Consider the following 13,546-nt stretch of genomic DNA (forward strand, 5'->3'; position numbering starts at 1 on the left):
GCCGCCCTTGGCCCGTCCGCGGCGGCCGCCGGGGCGCGGGGGTGGCACCGCTGAGAGCCGCCGGCGCTGCGACAGGACCCCGGGGCTCCAGTTGGCTGCGAGGATGCGAGAGACGACAAGCAGGTCTGGGGGGAGCCTGCTCTGCCCGCCCCTGCTGCGGGGTCTGCGCCAGATGCTGGCTGGAGCCTCCGCCGATGCCTTGTAGACTCCCAGGTCAGTCCTCTGGTGCCAGGTGTTGTCACATTATTTACCTGGAAGCAGGTAGAGGGACTGCAGAGGGGTCCAGTGGATGCGCACGTGTGACAAAGTACTGCTTTCAGTAAGTATTGCAGGACGAAGTGTTGCGCAGTGCTTGTTTGGGTTTAAATCTGCATGCTTCTGTGTTGTGCCTCACTGTGCTGCACTTCCACGACTGCACGCCTTGCTGCTCGCTGTGCCCCTAGCCGTGGGACGCGCTGGTGTTTTCATGTACTCGCCCTGCCCTGCTGGTCCTCAGCCCCTCCCGAGTGATGCTGCGATGCAGGCTCGGAGTTGTGACAGCGCTTTAATTGTAGCATCACGTGTGCGGCAGGACACATTACATCGGAGCAGCTCGCAGCCTCGTGTGCTGAGCTGGTACGGCACAGAAGGAGGTCGGTAGCCCAGACCTTCCTGGGGATCTTAGGGATGCTGGAAACACACGCCTGCTCCGCACCACGGTATTGGAAAACTTGTTTTGCAGCGTGCTTTGCCAGAAAGAGCAGGATTGGGAAGAGGACTTCAGGAGACTGTGTGGACTGCTCGCAGTTTAGATGGGGTAAACATGACTGACGTCAGACTTGATGAAAGCTTCCAGCAGAGCTGACCTGTTCCAGTGCTTTCAGTTTTCCCATTTATCTAACTTTGCAGCAGGTAGAGGCCATTTTATAGCATGCTGCTCTTCAGTCTGGTGATTTCGGAGTGAGTATTTTGACTCTTGAGGTTGCAGATTTAAGGAGAGAGAACTTGGGTCAGAACTGTTACCATATGCAAACATAAATATCATGCACAGTACTGTAAGCACAGATACTGCATGTGTGGCATGAGATGCTTTTTTCCTGTCTGTAGTCCTTTAGCATGTAGCCCTAGGAGGAGGAGATCTCCAGGAGCCCTGGGTAGTAGCACTGGGCAGGTGAGCAGCAGCACAGTACGTTCTCCTAGGCTGTTGCTCTTGCATACATCCAAGAGTATTTTCCCCTTACATTTTTCATAGTAGTAGCACCTGTCAGGTCAGTTTCTGACCTGAGATGCAGAGACTGACCTTAGGCAGCCGAGTTTTTATACAAATTACAAAACAGCACAAGAAGCGATGTCTTTGGCAGTGTGCTCTACCTCTAAAATATATAAAGTGCACATGGCATGTTTAAAACTTTCCTTTGTTTCCTGAAGCAGCTGTTCCTGGATAGCATTAAGATCTTGCCCTTCCTAAGCCCTGGGGAAGAGAAGCCTGAAAAATAGGGCAGCAAGTGCTTTATTGCTGTTGGTATAGAGACTGCCACTTGGGGAAGAAGTCAGCCTGAGCAACCCTCTTGCTTCTCTTTCCTAGTAATGGCATGATAAAGTAGAGAAGTACCCAGTTTTGAGGGAGCACTGGGGGTTACAGAGAGGAACAGAGTGATCCAGATAGCATGGGAGTAATAGCTGGAGTCCTACAGCACAGGAAGAACTATGGGGAAAGTGTTGACAGTAAGAAATCATGCCTTGGCAGGTGAATTAATGGCTTAAAATCACTGACAGTACATGTGTGTGCAGGTGTGAATGACTTCATCATTCCTGCCCATGTTCAGTAGTGTTCATTTCATGGCGTTTCTTCAGCTGTTGCTTAGGCTCAGAGTGTACAGTACTGTGTTTTCATCATCTCATACCTCAGTATTGTGGCATTTCTCACTGATCAAAAGCCTTGGAAGTGACCTGTCTCATTAATATAGATATGCATTCATCCTAGAATATTAATTTTAAATGCTTTCATTTGCTGGTAGAGGCTGTGACATGTAACAACTTACTGCTAAAGAGAGGTTCTCATAAGGGGTGTTGAGGATGTAACCCCAGTTTTATTTCAGAAATAGGTGCTCCTGCAACAATGCCACCTCAGAAATCAGTATTAAATGATAAAATTGTTACTGCAACATGAAAGATGTTCAGGATTTTTGCTGTACAGAAGAATTGAGCAGGATTTTGTAGACCAGTGACAGATGATTGGCAAAATAGAAACAGAGCAGTGGCACTGTGAGTGACGTGGCCTTAGACTGCTTCCATCCCCACCCACAGCTTGTGCTGTATGAGAAAATATGGTGAGAGAATTCTGGCTTGCTCTGCAAAACAGAAAGATGTCTTCATGCTGCATGGCTTTTTTTACATTGCTCAGCTGTCACACTTGTTCAGTTCAGTCTGTGTGTGCTCATGCAGGGGATGATTTAACACAGAAACTGCTGGTAAAGAAACAGCACAGGCTGGGAAGCCAAAGCCCTCAGAGTGGCCCCTCCACACCAAGTATCTGAGCACAGTGCTTGGGAACATGCAGGTCTTGCACATCACTGTTAGCTCAGTGTTCAGAATTCTGTGGGGCAATAATTACATGCTGGGCAGATGCAGCCCCATTGGGATGTGCAGGAGGTCATGGATCCTCATCCTTTAATTCTTTTAACCAGTTACTGTCTGTCAGTTTGGTTGGGCAGCATGGTAAAAACATCCAGATGTCCAGGGGAGAGTGTGAAAAAAGAGCAAATGTTGTTAACACTGCTTGCTACTGAGACCTGCCCATTAATTTTTCATCTGTATTTTCAGCAGTATTTACCCTGTAATAGTTCAGGCTGCACTGCCAAGTCATGTGTGGCACAGACAGTTTCTTGCTGCTTGAAGCTTGCTTGGCAAAAGGACTGAAGATCCTTTGGGGTGTGTTCTTGTCTGGTACAGCAGTGTGCAGAGATTAGAAAAGCAGCTCTCTGTGCTCATTTCTTAAAATTGGCCTGTTAAGCAGAGGAGGGCTTGTCCCTTACTGCTGTGCCTTGCTATTCTCTTAGCTCTATGCCCTGGGCATTGGGTACCACACTAAGGAAGTGCAGAACTGATGTTTGATGAAGGTGTGCCTTTATTACCTGTTGTGATAAAGTGTGAGCAGAGGCAGTGCCCTGAGCTGTGCCTGCCCATGGGGGACAGCTCAAAACCAGCAATCCTGCTGTTGGAAGAGGCTTTGGGTTGGGCAGTGGGCAGGGCTGTGCAGAGGCTGTAGGTGAGGTGTTTGCAGGTGCTGTGTTTCAGCCCCCCTGTCAGTACAGGCTCTGTGCAGTCAGGAGCTGTTACCAGGCTGCACAGGGCACGTGCTCCTGCAGCCTCCAGTGAAAACTTGGGGCACGTAAATGGCTGGCATCTGTTCAGATCCTTGCTGAGGAAATTCAGTGTTTATTGGAGAGCACTGAGGGAGAAAATGGAGGTGTGGCTTCCAGAATCTTGGAGATTAAACTAACTCCTCTGCTCCCTGCATTTTCCACTCTCTGTGCCTGCTGTGGTGGCTTTTTGAGCTGTTGGAGCAGGTGTGCTTTAAATTCATTGTGAAGGGATCTGGGTTAAGAAAACACCACTGGATTAAACCAACTCTAGCAAAAAAAAAAAAAAGGTAATGTTAAACAATATCCAGGTTGTGTGTGTGTAACTGTACAGTTATGTTATATATAACTGTAATACAGGCTGTAACTCTGTAAGATGCTGGCTGATATAAACAACCACGTATCCTTAAAGGATTTGTAGCAGAATTGTTCTGCATCTTTAGATGGATTCAGTGCATAACCTGCTGTCATTACGGTGATCAGTACCAGGCTCTCTCACAATGCAGATGGAAATGAAGCTGTTCTGCACTTGAAAGATGGATTGTGTTTTAAGGAAATTATGAAACTCAAACTAATTGCTTAGTACTGGTCAAAATCTGACCTGGCAGCTCCTCCCTGTCCCTCCCTGCTGGGACAGTTCAGCTCTCCTCAGGTTACCACCACTTCTCCTTGTTATGCTGGGGAAAAGATAGTGAGAAATAATTTTGGTGTTACATTGATATTGTTGAATATGAAGAAGAATAATTTCCATGAAAGATACAGTGTTCAGAATATTTTCTGTGAAATTATTCTCTCTCTTGGAGATAAAGAAATGTGGTTATTTTCATCACCTTTGGTAGAGGAAGCCTTGAAGAACACCTTGAGAAACACTCTCTGTAGTTTCCTAAAGAACATTAAAACATTTCTGAGATTGAGATGCAGTGGAAAAACTCAATAAATGCACAAATTTGCATGTCTAACTTTTTAGCTCACTAAAAGATTTTAAATTCTATCATCAAAACCATAATTTTTGGGCAAAACCTTAAATATAGGAATATATTTGTATCTGTGTGGATCTTTGTGGCCTTTGGACAGAGTGAGGGTGCTTCCAGTGCAAGAGATTTCCTTGGGCTCAGGCTGTTTAGATTTCCTGTGCCATGTAGCAGGAGAAAAGCTTATTTGGACAGTGATCTTTATGTTGTTGAGCTCTCATCTTCAGTGCCCTGCAAGAGACTTGTCATGAGACCTTCTGCTAGCTGTAAAAAGCAAGAATGTGGAAACTGGTCCTGTAACTTCAGTGCCTGTTAAGCAGGTGGCCCTGCAGAGACCCCCTGAAGTGAGGAAGAGAGGAAAATGAGAAATAACACAGGATGAAAGGTCTTGAACTTCTCAGAGTTGTAATGTTCAGCCCTGTGGTTGTTGTAGCCTTTCTCCTTTCTCTCAGGGCATTGCAAGGTGCATCATTTGGCTCATCAGCAGTGTGTCAAATGGCTGGACATGGTCCAAAATTCTGCTAATCTGGTGTGTGTTCAGGGCTGGGGTGGGAAAGGAGCATTTTGCCTCATTGCTGAGTTCAGGAGAAACCTTGGGGGAAGGTGTTCTCTCTCCCACTCCCTCCCTGCCCCTCCCTTATTTTTCTTTTTTGTGCTTTTTGTTTGTTTTTGTTTGTTTGGGGTTTTGTTGTTGTAGGTTTGTTGTTGTTGTTAGTTTGTTGGGGGTTTTGTTTGGTTTTTTTGGTAGACTAGTGCAATGCATGCACTTCAAATGACCAGGGTTCCTTTTGAAAGGGACATCTTGGTGTAATTGACACTACAGAATGATGAAAACGCTATACATAAATAATTTTGGAACTGTCATCAGTTGTGGCTTGCTTAGACACTGATTATGGTCACCTTGGAAATGGGCAGCATGGGGACACCTTCCCTGCTCTGCTGCCCCACTTGGCTCATTTGCTGCCTGGAGCTTTCTCATTTGGGGCACACCCTGATCTGGGGGAGTTCTGGTGATCTCTTCTAGACACAGGGAGGGCTCTGACCATGCTGTGCTGGTGCTCCAGAGTGTTTTTTTCTACTTCCCATTTTGCCAATAGCAGCATATTTCTAAAATGCCTGATCTGTTAGTCCTGCCCTTTTTATTTCCAGGAGCACTACCAGGTGTCTGAATAGGAATACCTGGGAGCACCAGATGTTTTGGATTCTGTTTCCTAAGAAAAATTCCCTGCTTTCATTTCTTTGGTGTAGTGTTTTGTTTAGTGTCTGGGGACATTGGTGGGTGACAGGTATACCTTTGGTAGCTTCAGTCTTCTGACAAAAACTGACAGGAAGTTCTCAGTATCTTTGGGATCAGGAAAGGTGGAGGCTTCATCCATTACAGATCATAAAGCCCAGAGAGAAGAGCCTGGAAAATAGTCACAAACATAGGGCCCTCCATTTCTGCTCCAGAGTGGTTTCAGATTGAAAAAAAAATGGGGAGAAAATAGTAATCTGTACTTCTGTATTATTTTCTCCTTTTGTGTCCAGCTATACAGAATTATTCTCTCTGGACCCCTAAATGAGTAGGAACAAATCCCAGAATCTTGCAGCCCTGAGCTTGTTGGTTTATTACTCCAGTTCAAGCCAAATTTCTTCTTTTAAAAAGATCCTGCTTGTGCCTGTACAAGGCTGAAGGCTCAGATATGATACCCAGTGTGGCTTGATGCTCTCAGCTCTAATAAATGCAGGTGCTGGGGTCTGAGATGTGATACCTAGTGTGGCTTGATGCTTTAAGAAATGCAGGTGCTGGGGTCTGAGATGTGATACCCAGAGTGGCTTGATGCTCTCAGCTCTAATAAATGCAGGTGCTGGGGGCTCAGATATGATACCTAGTGTGGTTTGATGCTCTCAGCTCTAATAAATGCAGGTGCTGGTAGCCAGCTAGGGAGAGTGGCATTACCTGTGTGGAGCCCTGTTCCCTGCAGGGCAAGTGTGGCCACTTTTGCAGATGCCTGGGCTGTGTTTTACAGGGAGGGGAGCTCAGCAGGGCCAGGTCTGTGCCAGTCTCTGCAGTGGACGTGCTCTGCCTGGCAATGGGGAGGGAGGAGACAGCGGTGTGGACTGCACTGCAGCACACTGCAGCACTCCTGGAACAAAGATCTGCTGGGCAAACAGGGCTGCTGCTGCTGCTGTGTGCTGACCACAGCTGAGGGACAGGGCCCTGACACCTCAGCAGCACCATCAGTGTGGGGTGATACAGCTGCCAGTCCTTTCCCAGGGGCTTTGCAATTAACAGGACAAATGAAGGATTCGTAAGGCACTAATAATAAATCTTTTGGATTAGTGAGCTCACCTCTGACACGAGGTTAGATGGGAGGTGCTGGCCACAGTCCTTTGTCCCTGGCTCTTGAGCAGCCAGAGGGGGATGCTGAAGCTGGCCAGAAAGGAGTGGAGCTCTTGCCTGCTGGTAAACCACAGCAGCCTCTTGGTGAAAAGGGGATGGCTCCAGCCCCTGGAGCTGAGCTGTCTTGTACCAGTGGTCTGCAATATTGTCCTTAGTGCAGTACAGCAGAGATCCACACCTCTCCAATACCTTCTACTGAGAGCTGTGCCTCAGTGTAGCATATGAGTACTCCTACAGCCTTCCAGGGAGGACTCTGTGTTCTTGGAGAAGACTGACATGTTGAAAACTTCATCAGAGCGTGTCTATTTTAGTGCACATACTGCTTTTGCTGTCACTGGGAGTGGTTCTGGGTTTATGAGTGTTCTGCACCAGCACACCATCTCTATGGATGCCTGAATCTGAACAATATGGGGGCTGTCTCTCCCTTACAGTTTGCTACCTATGCTCTTAGCATGATAGCAAGATCCATTAAATGCACAAAACAGTCATGCCCATCTTCACATGAGCTGCATGAAACTGCAGAAGGAGCTCTGCATTTGCAGCCATTCCCTCTGCACTGACTGGCCCTATCCAGAGGATCATTCCCTCAGCTGATCTCTATGGGAATCAGTTCAGCAATGATCTGTTAATCTGTCTGAACCTCCCTGCTCCACTGTTCAAGCCTTAGTAGCTGTAGGATAGTGCTGTGTTAAAATGCAATGAGGGGAAAATCAGTAACACAGACTTCTGTAGGGACCAGAGGGCTCCAGGGTTTCAGGGTGGTGTTACAGGATTGTCAGTGCCCATACTCCAAATTGTGGTGGTTCTGTTTCTGGCACTTGGCTGAAGCTCTTTTCCAAGAAAGGGAGCCTGCTAGGGAAGGAGCAAGTACCCTATTAAAGGTTCCTTTTGCTAAGCACAGAAGGAAGCAGAGGAACCTTTTTCTTCCAGATACCATTATTGCATGATTCCAGGATGCAGGCCAAGCTGAATTCAGGATTGTTGTGAAGAAGGGTTGACTCTCAAATGGCAGATGTGATCTTACTGAAATGCTCTGTGAATGAGTATATTTGCTTAGAGTTTGTGTTTTGAAAGACTTTGCATTACCCCTTGTATTGTGTGCCTACAGCTGGACTCACAGGGAAAGGGATTTGTCTTCTGCCTGCATTTTTCATTTTTCTGTCTGTTTCTGTAAGGAAGTTCTCTGACATTGCAGTCACAGGGTTGCTGCAGGAGGTGGAAGAGCTAGGATGAAGAGCAAGTGTGTGTGCATTTCCAAGCAGAGCAAACCTCCTCTATCACTTCCAGAATAGCTGTTTGTGACTTGAGCTTCCTTTCCATGGAAATGTCCTTACTGTGGCTTTCTCCAACCCAGATAACCAGTTCAGGATGTCCATATTGGAGCGACTGGAGCAGATGGAGAGGAGAATGGCTGAAATGACAGGCTCCCAGCAACACAAACAAGGAGTAGGAGGCGGGAGCAATGGGAATGGGAACAGTGGAACACAGGTGCAGGTATGAGCCCTTCTGTGTGCAGACACAGCTTTATGCTTTCTTACCAGAGGGTTTTTTGGGAGATGGGGTTTGGAAAGGGTTATAGTTTGTCCTAAGTGACAAGTCTGGTTGGGTGTCTAACAGCAGCTGGTTTTTGGTCACATTTGCCACTGTCTCAGTACTTGTAGAAGGCTGCCTGTTCAGGGCAAGCTGCAGCTCCTCTCATTAATAGGGGCCTCCTCGAGCCAGGTCTCATAAGCTCTTGGAGGTCTATTACTCACCTAAGATAGCTCAGCTACTTTTGGAGGCATAAAATCAGCAGGATGGCTTTTGTTGCCATGTTGGAAACAAAAAGGTTTAATTAGAGGCAAAATAACAAACAGAGAAAAACCAAGCCAGGTGCAAGAGGTTCTTGCTCCTGGTAAAACACTTCACAAAAGCCATTGGTTTCTTTGTTCTCTTCTTTTTCTAGTAAATTGCTTAGGTGGGACTTTTTGGCTTCTAATTAGCTATCCTTAAGTTTGAGGTGAAGTCCCCAAGGTCCCATGAGGTCTCTTTTTCACCTAATCAAGGAGAGAAACTCCTGGGCTTCTTTCCTTTTTGAGAGGACAAAGGATAGTTTTGTCACTCTGTTAATAAGGGGGCACATTCCTCTAGCTCTCCGTGGTTAACTGGGATGTGTGTGGTGTTCCAGTGCGTTTCTGGGACTGGGACCCTGGGCAGCTGCTTTGAGAGCCGTGTGGTGGTGGTGTGTGAGAAGATGATGAGTCGTGCGTGCTGGGCGAAGTCCAAACACTTGATCCACTCAAAGACTTTCCGAGGAATGACCCTGCTCCATCTGGCTGCTGCCCAGGGCTATGCTACTCTCATCCAGACCCTCATCAAGTGGCGGTAAGACCCAGCCTTGGACTCTGGGCTGTCAGCACAGGCATGGCAGGAGCATTTATTAACTCTGCTCAGTCCATGTTTCTGGTTGTCTTGTACAAAGAGCCAAGCCCGTGGACTTGTTCCCATGCCCTGATCTGATGGAATCTTGAGAGCTGCTGGATCTATCATGCTCTTCATGCCTGTGGTGGGGGCACTGTCTGTAGTAAATACACATGTTGTGGGCATGTAGTAAATACATGTGTGTGGCCTCTTCTCTGTGGTACAGGGCTTTGAATAATTCTGTTCTTAGACAATGATCCTGACATAGCTACAGATCATATTCCTTCTCTTGTTTCCCCTGCAGCACCAAACATGCAGACAGCATTGATCTGGAGCTGGAAGTTGACCCTTTGAATGTGGATCATTTCTCCTGCACTCCTCTGGTAAGAGCAGGGTCTGAAACTTCTGAGAGAGTCTGAGGGCCCTTTGGAGAGTTCTTTCTGATGTGTCATTTTCCTGAAGTGTTTCACTCTCTGTAGAGTGGATGTTCCTGCTGTGTAAATGGTAAGACATGGTACTGTCAGCTTCCTGGCATTTTGTTGAGAGAGAGCGCACAGAACAAAACTTTGTCATTGAGAAACAGGAGGAAAGGAGATGGACAGATGGTTCTGGTTAGTGTTTTACACAGAATCTAGTCTCCACTATCAGAGTGTGAAAAGGACTGTACATGCCTTCTTTCATATTGTCTTCTCTGACTGTAGAAGTTTAACTGTAGAAGCTGTAAAGTTATAAACTGTCTTGTTCTCTGTAGTCATGAAATCATGACTGAGAACTTAAACAAGCAAAAAGCCAAAACAAATGGAACCAGAACTGCCAGTTTACAACTTGAGTATTGATTTTATTGTTCCCAACCTTTGGTCCTGTCTGCATGTTTCTGACCTCAGAGACTCCTTTGTGTATGAAGCTGTTCTGTCTCTGCAATGATGTCAATGTCACTAAAAAACCCCAAAACAGAAGAAACCAAACTGTTAGGTTTATTTGTCAATTGGAGGTTTCTCTGTTGTAGGAGAGAATAGCATATATTCAGTCCCCTATGTTGGGTTGGGTTGGTTTTATTGGATTAGAACATTTATAAACGTGATCTGCTGGCCTTGAGCGTGTAATGGTTTTGTTTATCAGAAGAGTTTTTCCTTGAGCTGGGATTAACAAGAAAGGAGAAGGCAGGTCTCCAGTGGGTCAGTTACCTTTTCTTCTTCAGATGTGGGCCTGTGCCCTGGGCCACATGGATGCAGCAGTTGTGCTGTACAAGTGGGACCGCCGCGCCATCTCCATCCCGGACTCCCTCGGGAGGCTGCCCCTGGCCATCGCTCGCTCTCGGGGCCACGTCAAGCTGGCAGAGTGCTTGGAGCAGCTGCAGAGAGATGAGCAAACTCAGCTTGGGCAGAACCCCAGGATTCAGTGCCCCTCGAGCACAGACTCCAACACAGAGAGCTGGGTGTCCCAGTGGCACAGTGAGCTTGTTGCCTCTCAGGAGCCTCAGAAGGGAGTCACAGTGATTTCCAGTACAAACACAGGTAAAGCACCCTGGAGGGTGTGCTCTGTTTTGCTGACATTTAACGTGTGAAAATGTGGGGGCAAGGGGCTCACCTGGGCAGCAGGTGCCACCTGTAGCCTTGCTGTCCATGATTAATTCTTTTCTGGTGCTACATACACTTGCATAAGAATCAGGAAGAGGAGTGAATGCCTGCTTTGGAAAGGCTTGTGTATCTTAGGAGTGGCTGAGATATTATCCTCCCTGGGTGGTTGTTACTCCCTTTGCACATCCTCTCAGGTGTCCATAGAGCACAGCTCAAACTCTGGCCTGAGGCAGAAGCTGTTGATGTTCCTGTAGCAGTCGTGAGTTGCATGTTTAGTTTTGACCATTGATCTGTTTGTTTACAGAGCTGAGGCGGCCAAGATCAGAACCTTCCAGCTATTACAGTAGTGAGACTCAGAAAGATTACCCTGCACCCAAAAAGCATAAGCTGAGCCCTGAGTATTTTCAAGCCCGGCAAGAGAAGCTGCTTTCCACTGCACTGAGCCTGGAACAGCCAAGCATTAGGAAGCAGAACTCCAGCTCCAAGCAATCCTCCACTGAGACAATCAGCCCCAGTGAAGGGCTGAGGGACTATGGCCGGGAGCTCTCCCAGCACATCCCAGAAGTTACTGGGTACCGGGGCTCTGGCAGCCAAGCAGGCATCAAATGGAACCCAAAAGACATTTATATTGGTGTGTCTGCAGTGCAGGTGGCAGGGAGCCAGAAGGGGAAGGAGGCCGTGGCCCATCGGCTCCGCCAGCGGGAGCAGATGAATGTGTTGATGATGGCCGACAGGGAGATGGTGGATGCAGAACTCTTGTCCTACAGGGACAGCACAGGGGATGAGGACTGTTTACACCACATGGATGAACTGCAGGTAAACACACCCACAGATCCAAGAGCAGCAGTTTCTGAGAGCATGGAGGCTGCACAGAGGATCCTGACCTTGAGAAATTCCCATGGAGGTCTCTAGAGACTCTGAATTGTGCTTTGAGGAAGGAGGTGGTCACACAGTTAATGTGCTTTCTTCTGATTTCAGTGCAGACATAAAGGCTAATGGTTAGCATTTAGGGTTGTACACTTCAGCAGCATACAGAATGCACAAAATTGTTTGCAGATGTGCAAGGAAAAAGGAGAAAGCAGAGCCTGATCACAGCAGTGCATGTGACTCAGGTGGCCCTATAGTCCTATGGGAACTGGGCAGGAGTCCCTACAGAGACAATGTGAGAGAGGTAGTGCTGTGGTTGCAGGCCAGGCCTCTGCACTTAAGAGGGAAGGAGGGAGGAAAGAGGGGAGAGTGGAAGAGACAGTGGGTTTGGGGAAGGAAGAATCCCACTAGGTATGGAATAGAGGAAATAAAAATATAACAGAAGTGGGAGAGGAATATGAGATGTAGTCACTGGGAGAAAGATACTGTGGTTGTCTGAGCAAATGGGTAATGGGAACACAACCTTACCTGTTCTGCCTTGGCATCTCAGAGCGTTCTCCTATGGCTGGTGTAACATGGGTGAAGCAGAGCATTGCAAAACAAGAAGAGTTTTTATTCTGAGTTGAAAATTCCCGTGAAACTTGCTGAGCTGAGGGATACCATTCAGAAGGACTCCTGACAATGTTTTGTCCCAAGATTTTTAACTTCTCTTGATGTGCCTTTATTGTCCTGTTGTGCTCTACTGCACATCTCAGCAAAAGAGTGGCAGAGTCACTTTTCCTTTGGAAATAACATACCAGTGACAGCTGTAGAGGGAGGGCCAAGACCTTTCTCCAGATCTGTTGGGTTCCCCATAAAGGGAATAAAGAGGTCTAGGGAATATGAAACCCTGCAGTGCTTGGTCTGAAGAGGCAGAAAAGCAAATGAGCGCTCGTTAATGGGTTTCTCTCCATGTTGAAACAAACAGTAGGTTTGGGCAAAATGGGGAATTCTGTCTAAAGCTGGGCTGTAACATGGAAGCACAAGGCACCTCCTACCAGGCAGCTAAAGCTTGCTGTTCCTTCCCCCTTGGCAGGTGAACATGATGACACTTGCAGAGCACATTATTGAAGCTACGCCTGACAGGATCAAGCGAGAGAATTTTGTGCCAATGGAGTCGCTGCTGGTGGAGAGGACAGACAGTGCTGCCATGAGCACCACCATGAGCTGGCTGGCCAGTTACCTTGCTGATGTCGATCACTTGCCCAGTGCTGCACAGATCAGGTCAGTGAGAGCTCTGAGGTTGGGTTTTGGTGTGGTGTGAGCACTGGGCAGCACGTTCTGCCTCTTCAGCCTGCAGGTGCCAGTTCTCAGTGAGACTCAGTTCTGGCCTTGCTGGCCCAGGCACACTCTTGTGCTCAGATGTATTGTTGCCAACACAGCTACAAATTCATGGAATGGGGTTTTCACTCCAGCACCCCATCTGTGCAGTGCAGGACAGGCTGGCTCAGGGGTGTGGGATGTCTTAGGGAGAGAGACAGGAGCATAAACTTCTGTCTTGAACTCAGAAATGTTGTTGTCCTTATCTGTGATGCAAACCCAAGTGCTTTGTAAGCCAATAATTCCTACTGTGATTGGTATTTCAGAAGTCTGTATAGTGAACCCCTGACCCCTTCTTCGAACACCAGCTTGAGCCCTGCAGGCTCTCCAATCAGTGAAATAGCTTTTGAGAAACCCAGCCTTCCCTCGGCAGCAGACTGGTCTGAATTTCTGAGTGCATCCACCAGCGAGAAGGTAGAAAATGAGTTTGCACAGTTAACTCTGTCTGATCATGAGCAGAGAGAACTCTATGAAGCTGCCAAACTCGTCCAGACAGTATTCAGGAAATACAAGGTATGTGGCTCAACTGCCCCAGTGTATTCCTTGATGGGTGTGTGAGAGAGAGAGATTATAATTTGTTACAAACCAAAATGTGGGTAATATCCACTCCAGGGACAAAAATACAGTTTCTATCATAACCTTTTCAAT

The 13,546-nt window shown here is 47.3% G+C and overlaps 1 protein-coding gene across 9 annotated transcripts in view; it reads left to right on the forward strand.

Moving 5' to 3' along the window:
• Positions 1–13,546, forward strand: part of CAMTA1 (calmodulin binding transcription activator 1) — a 245,453-nt gene that overhangs the window by 209,470 nt on the left and 22,437 nt on the right. For 4 of the 9 annotated variants that reach the window (XM_031062361.1, XM_031062360.1, XM_031062363.1 and 1 more), the window contains exons 1-8: positions 49–213; positions 8,050–8,189; positions 8,863–9,059; positions 9,400–9,478; positions 10,294–10,609; positions 10,977–11,488; positions 12,615–12,802; positions 13,165–13,411. In XM_031062361.1, coding sequence (XP_030918221.1) covers positions 195–213; positions 8,050–8,189; positions 8,863–9,059; positions 9,400–9,478; positions 10,294–10,609; positions 10,977–11,488; positions 12,615–12,802; positions 13,165–13,411 — 1,698 coding nt within the window. In that variant the 5' untranslated portion in view covers positions 49–194. Of the gene's footprint in view, positions 1–48; positions 214–237; positions 320–8,049; positions 8,190–8,862; positions 9,060–9,399; positions 9,479–10,293; positions 10,610–10,976; positions 11,489–12,614; positions 12,803–13,164; positions 13,412–13,546 lie in introns of those variants that run through there. The other 5 variants (XM_031062368.1, XM_031062366.1, XM_031062365.1 and 2 more) reach the window with 2 other exon arrangements.

Source organism: Geospiza fortis, unplaced genomic scaffold, assembly GCF_000277835.1.
Source record: "Geospiza fortis unplaced genomic scaffold, GeoFor_1.0 scaffold132, whole genome shotgun sequence".
Classification (NCBI taxonomy): Eukaryota; Metazoa; Chordata; class Aves; order Passeriformes; family Thraupidae; genus Geospiza; species Geospiza fortis.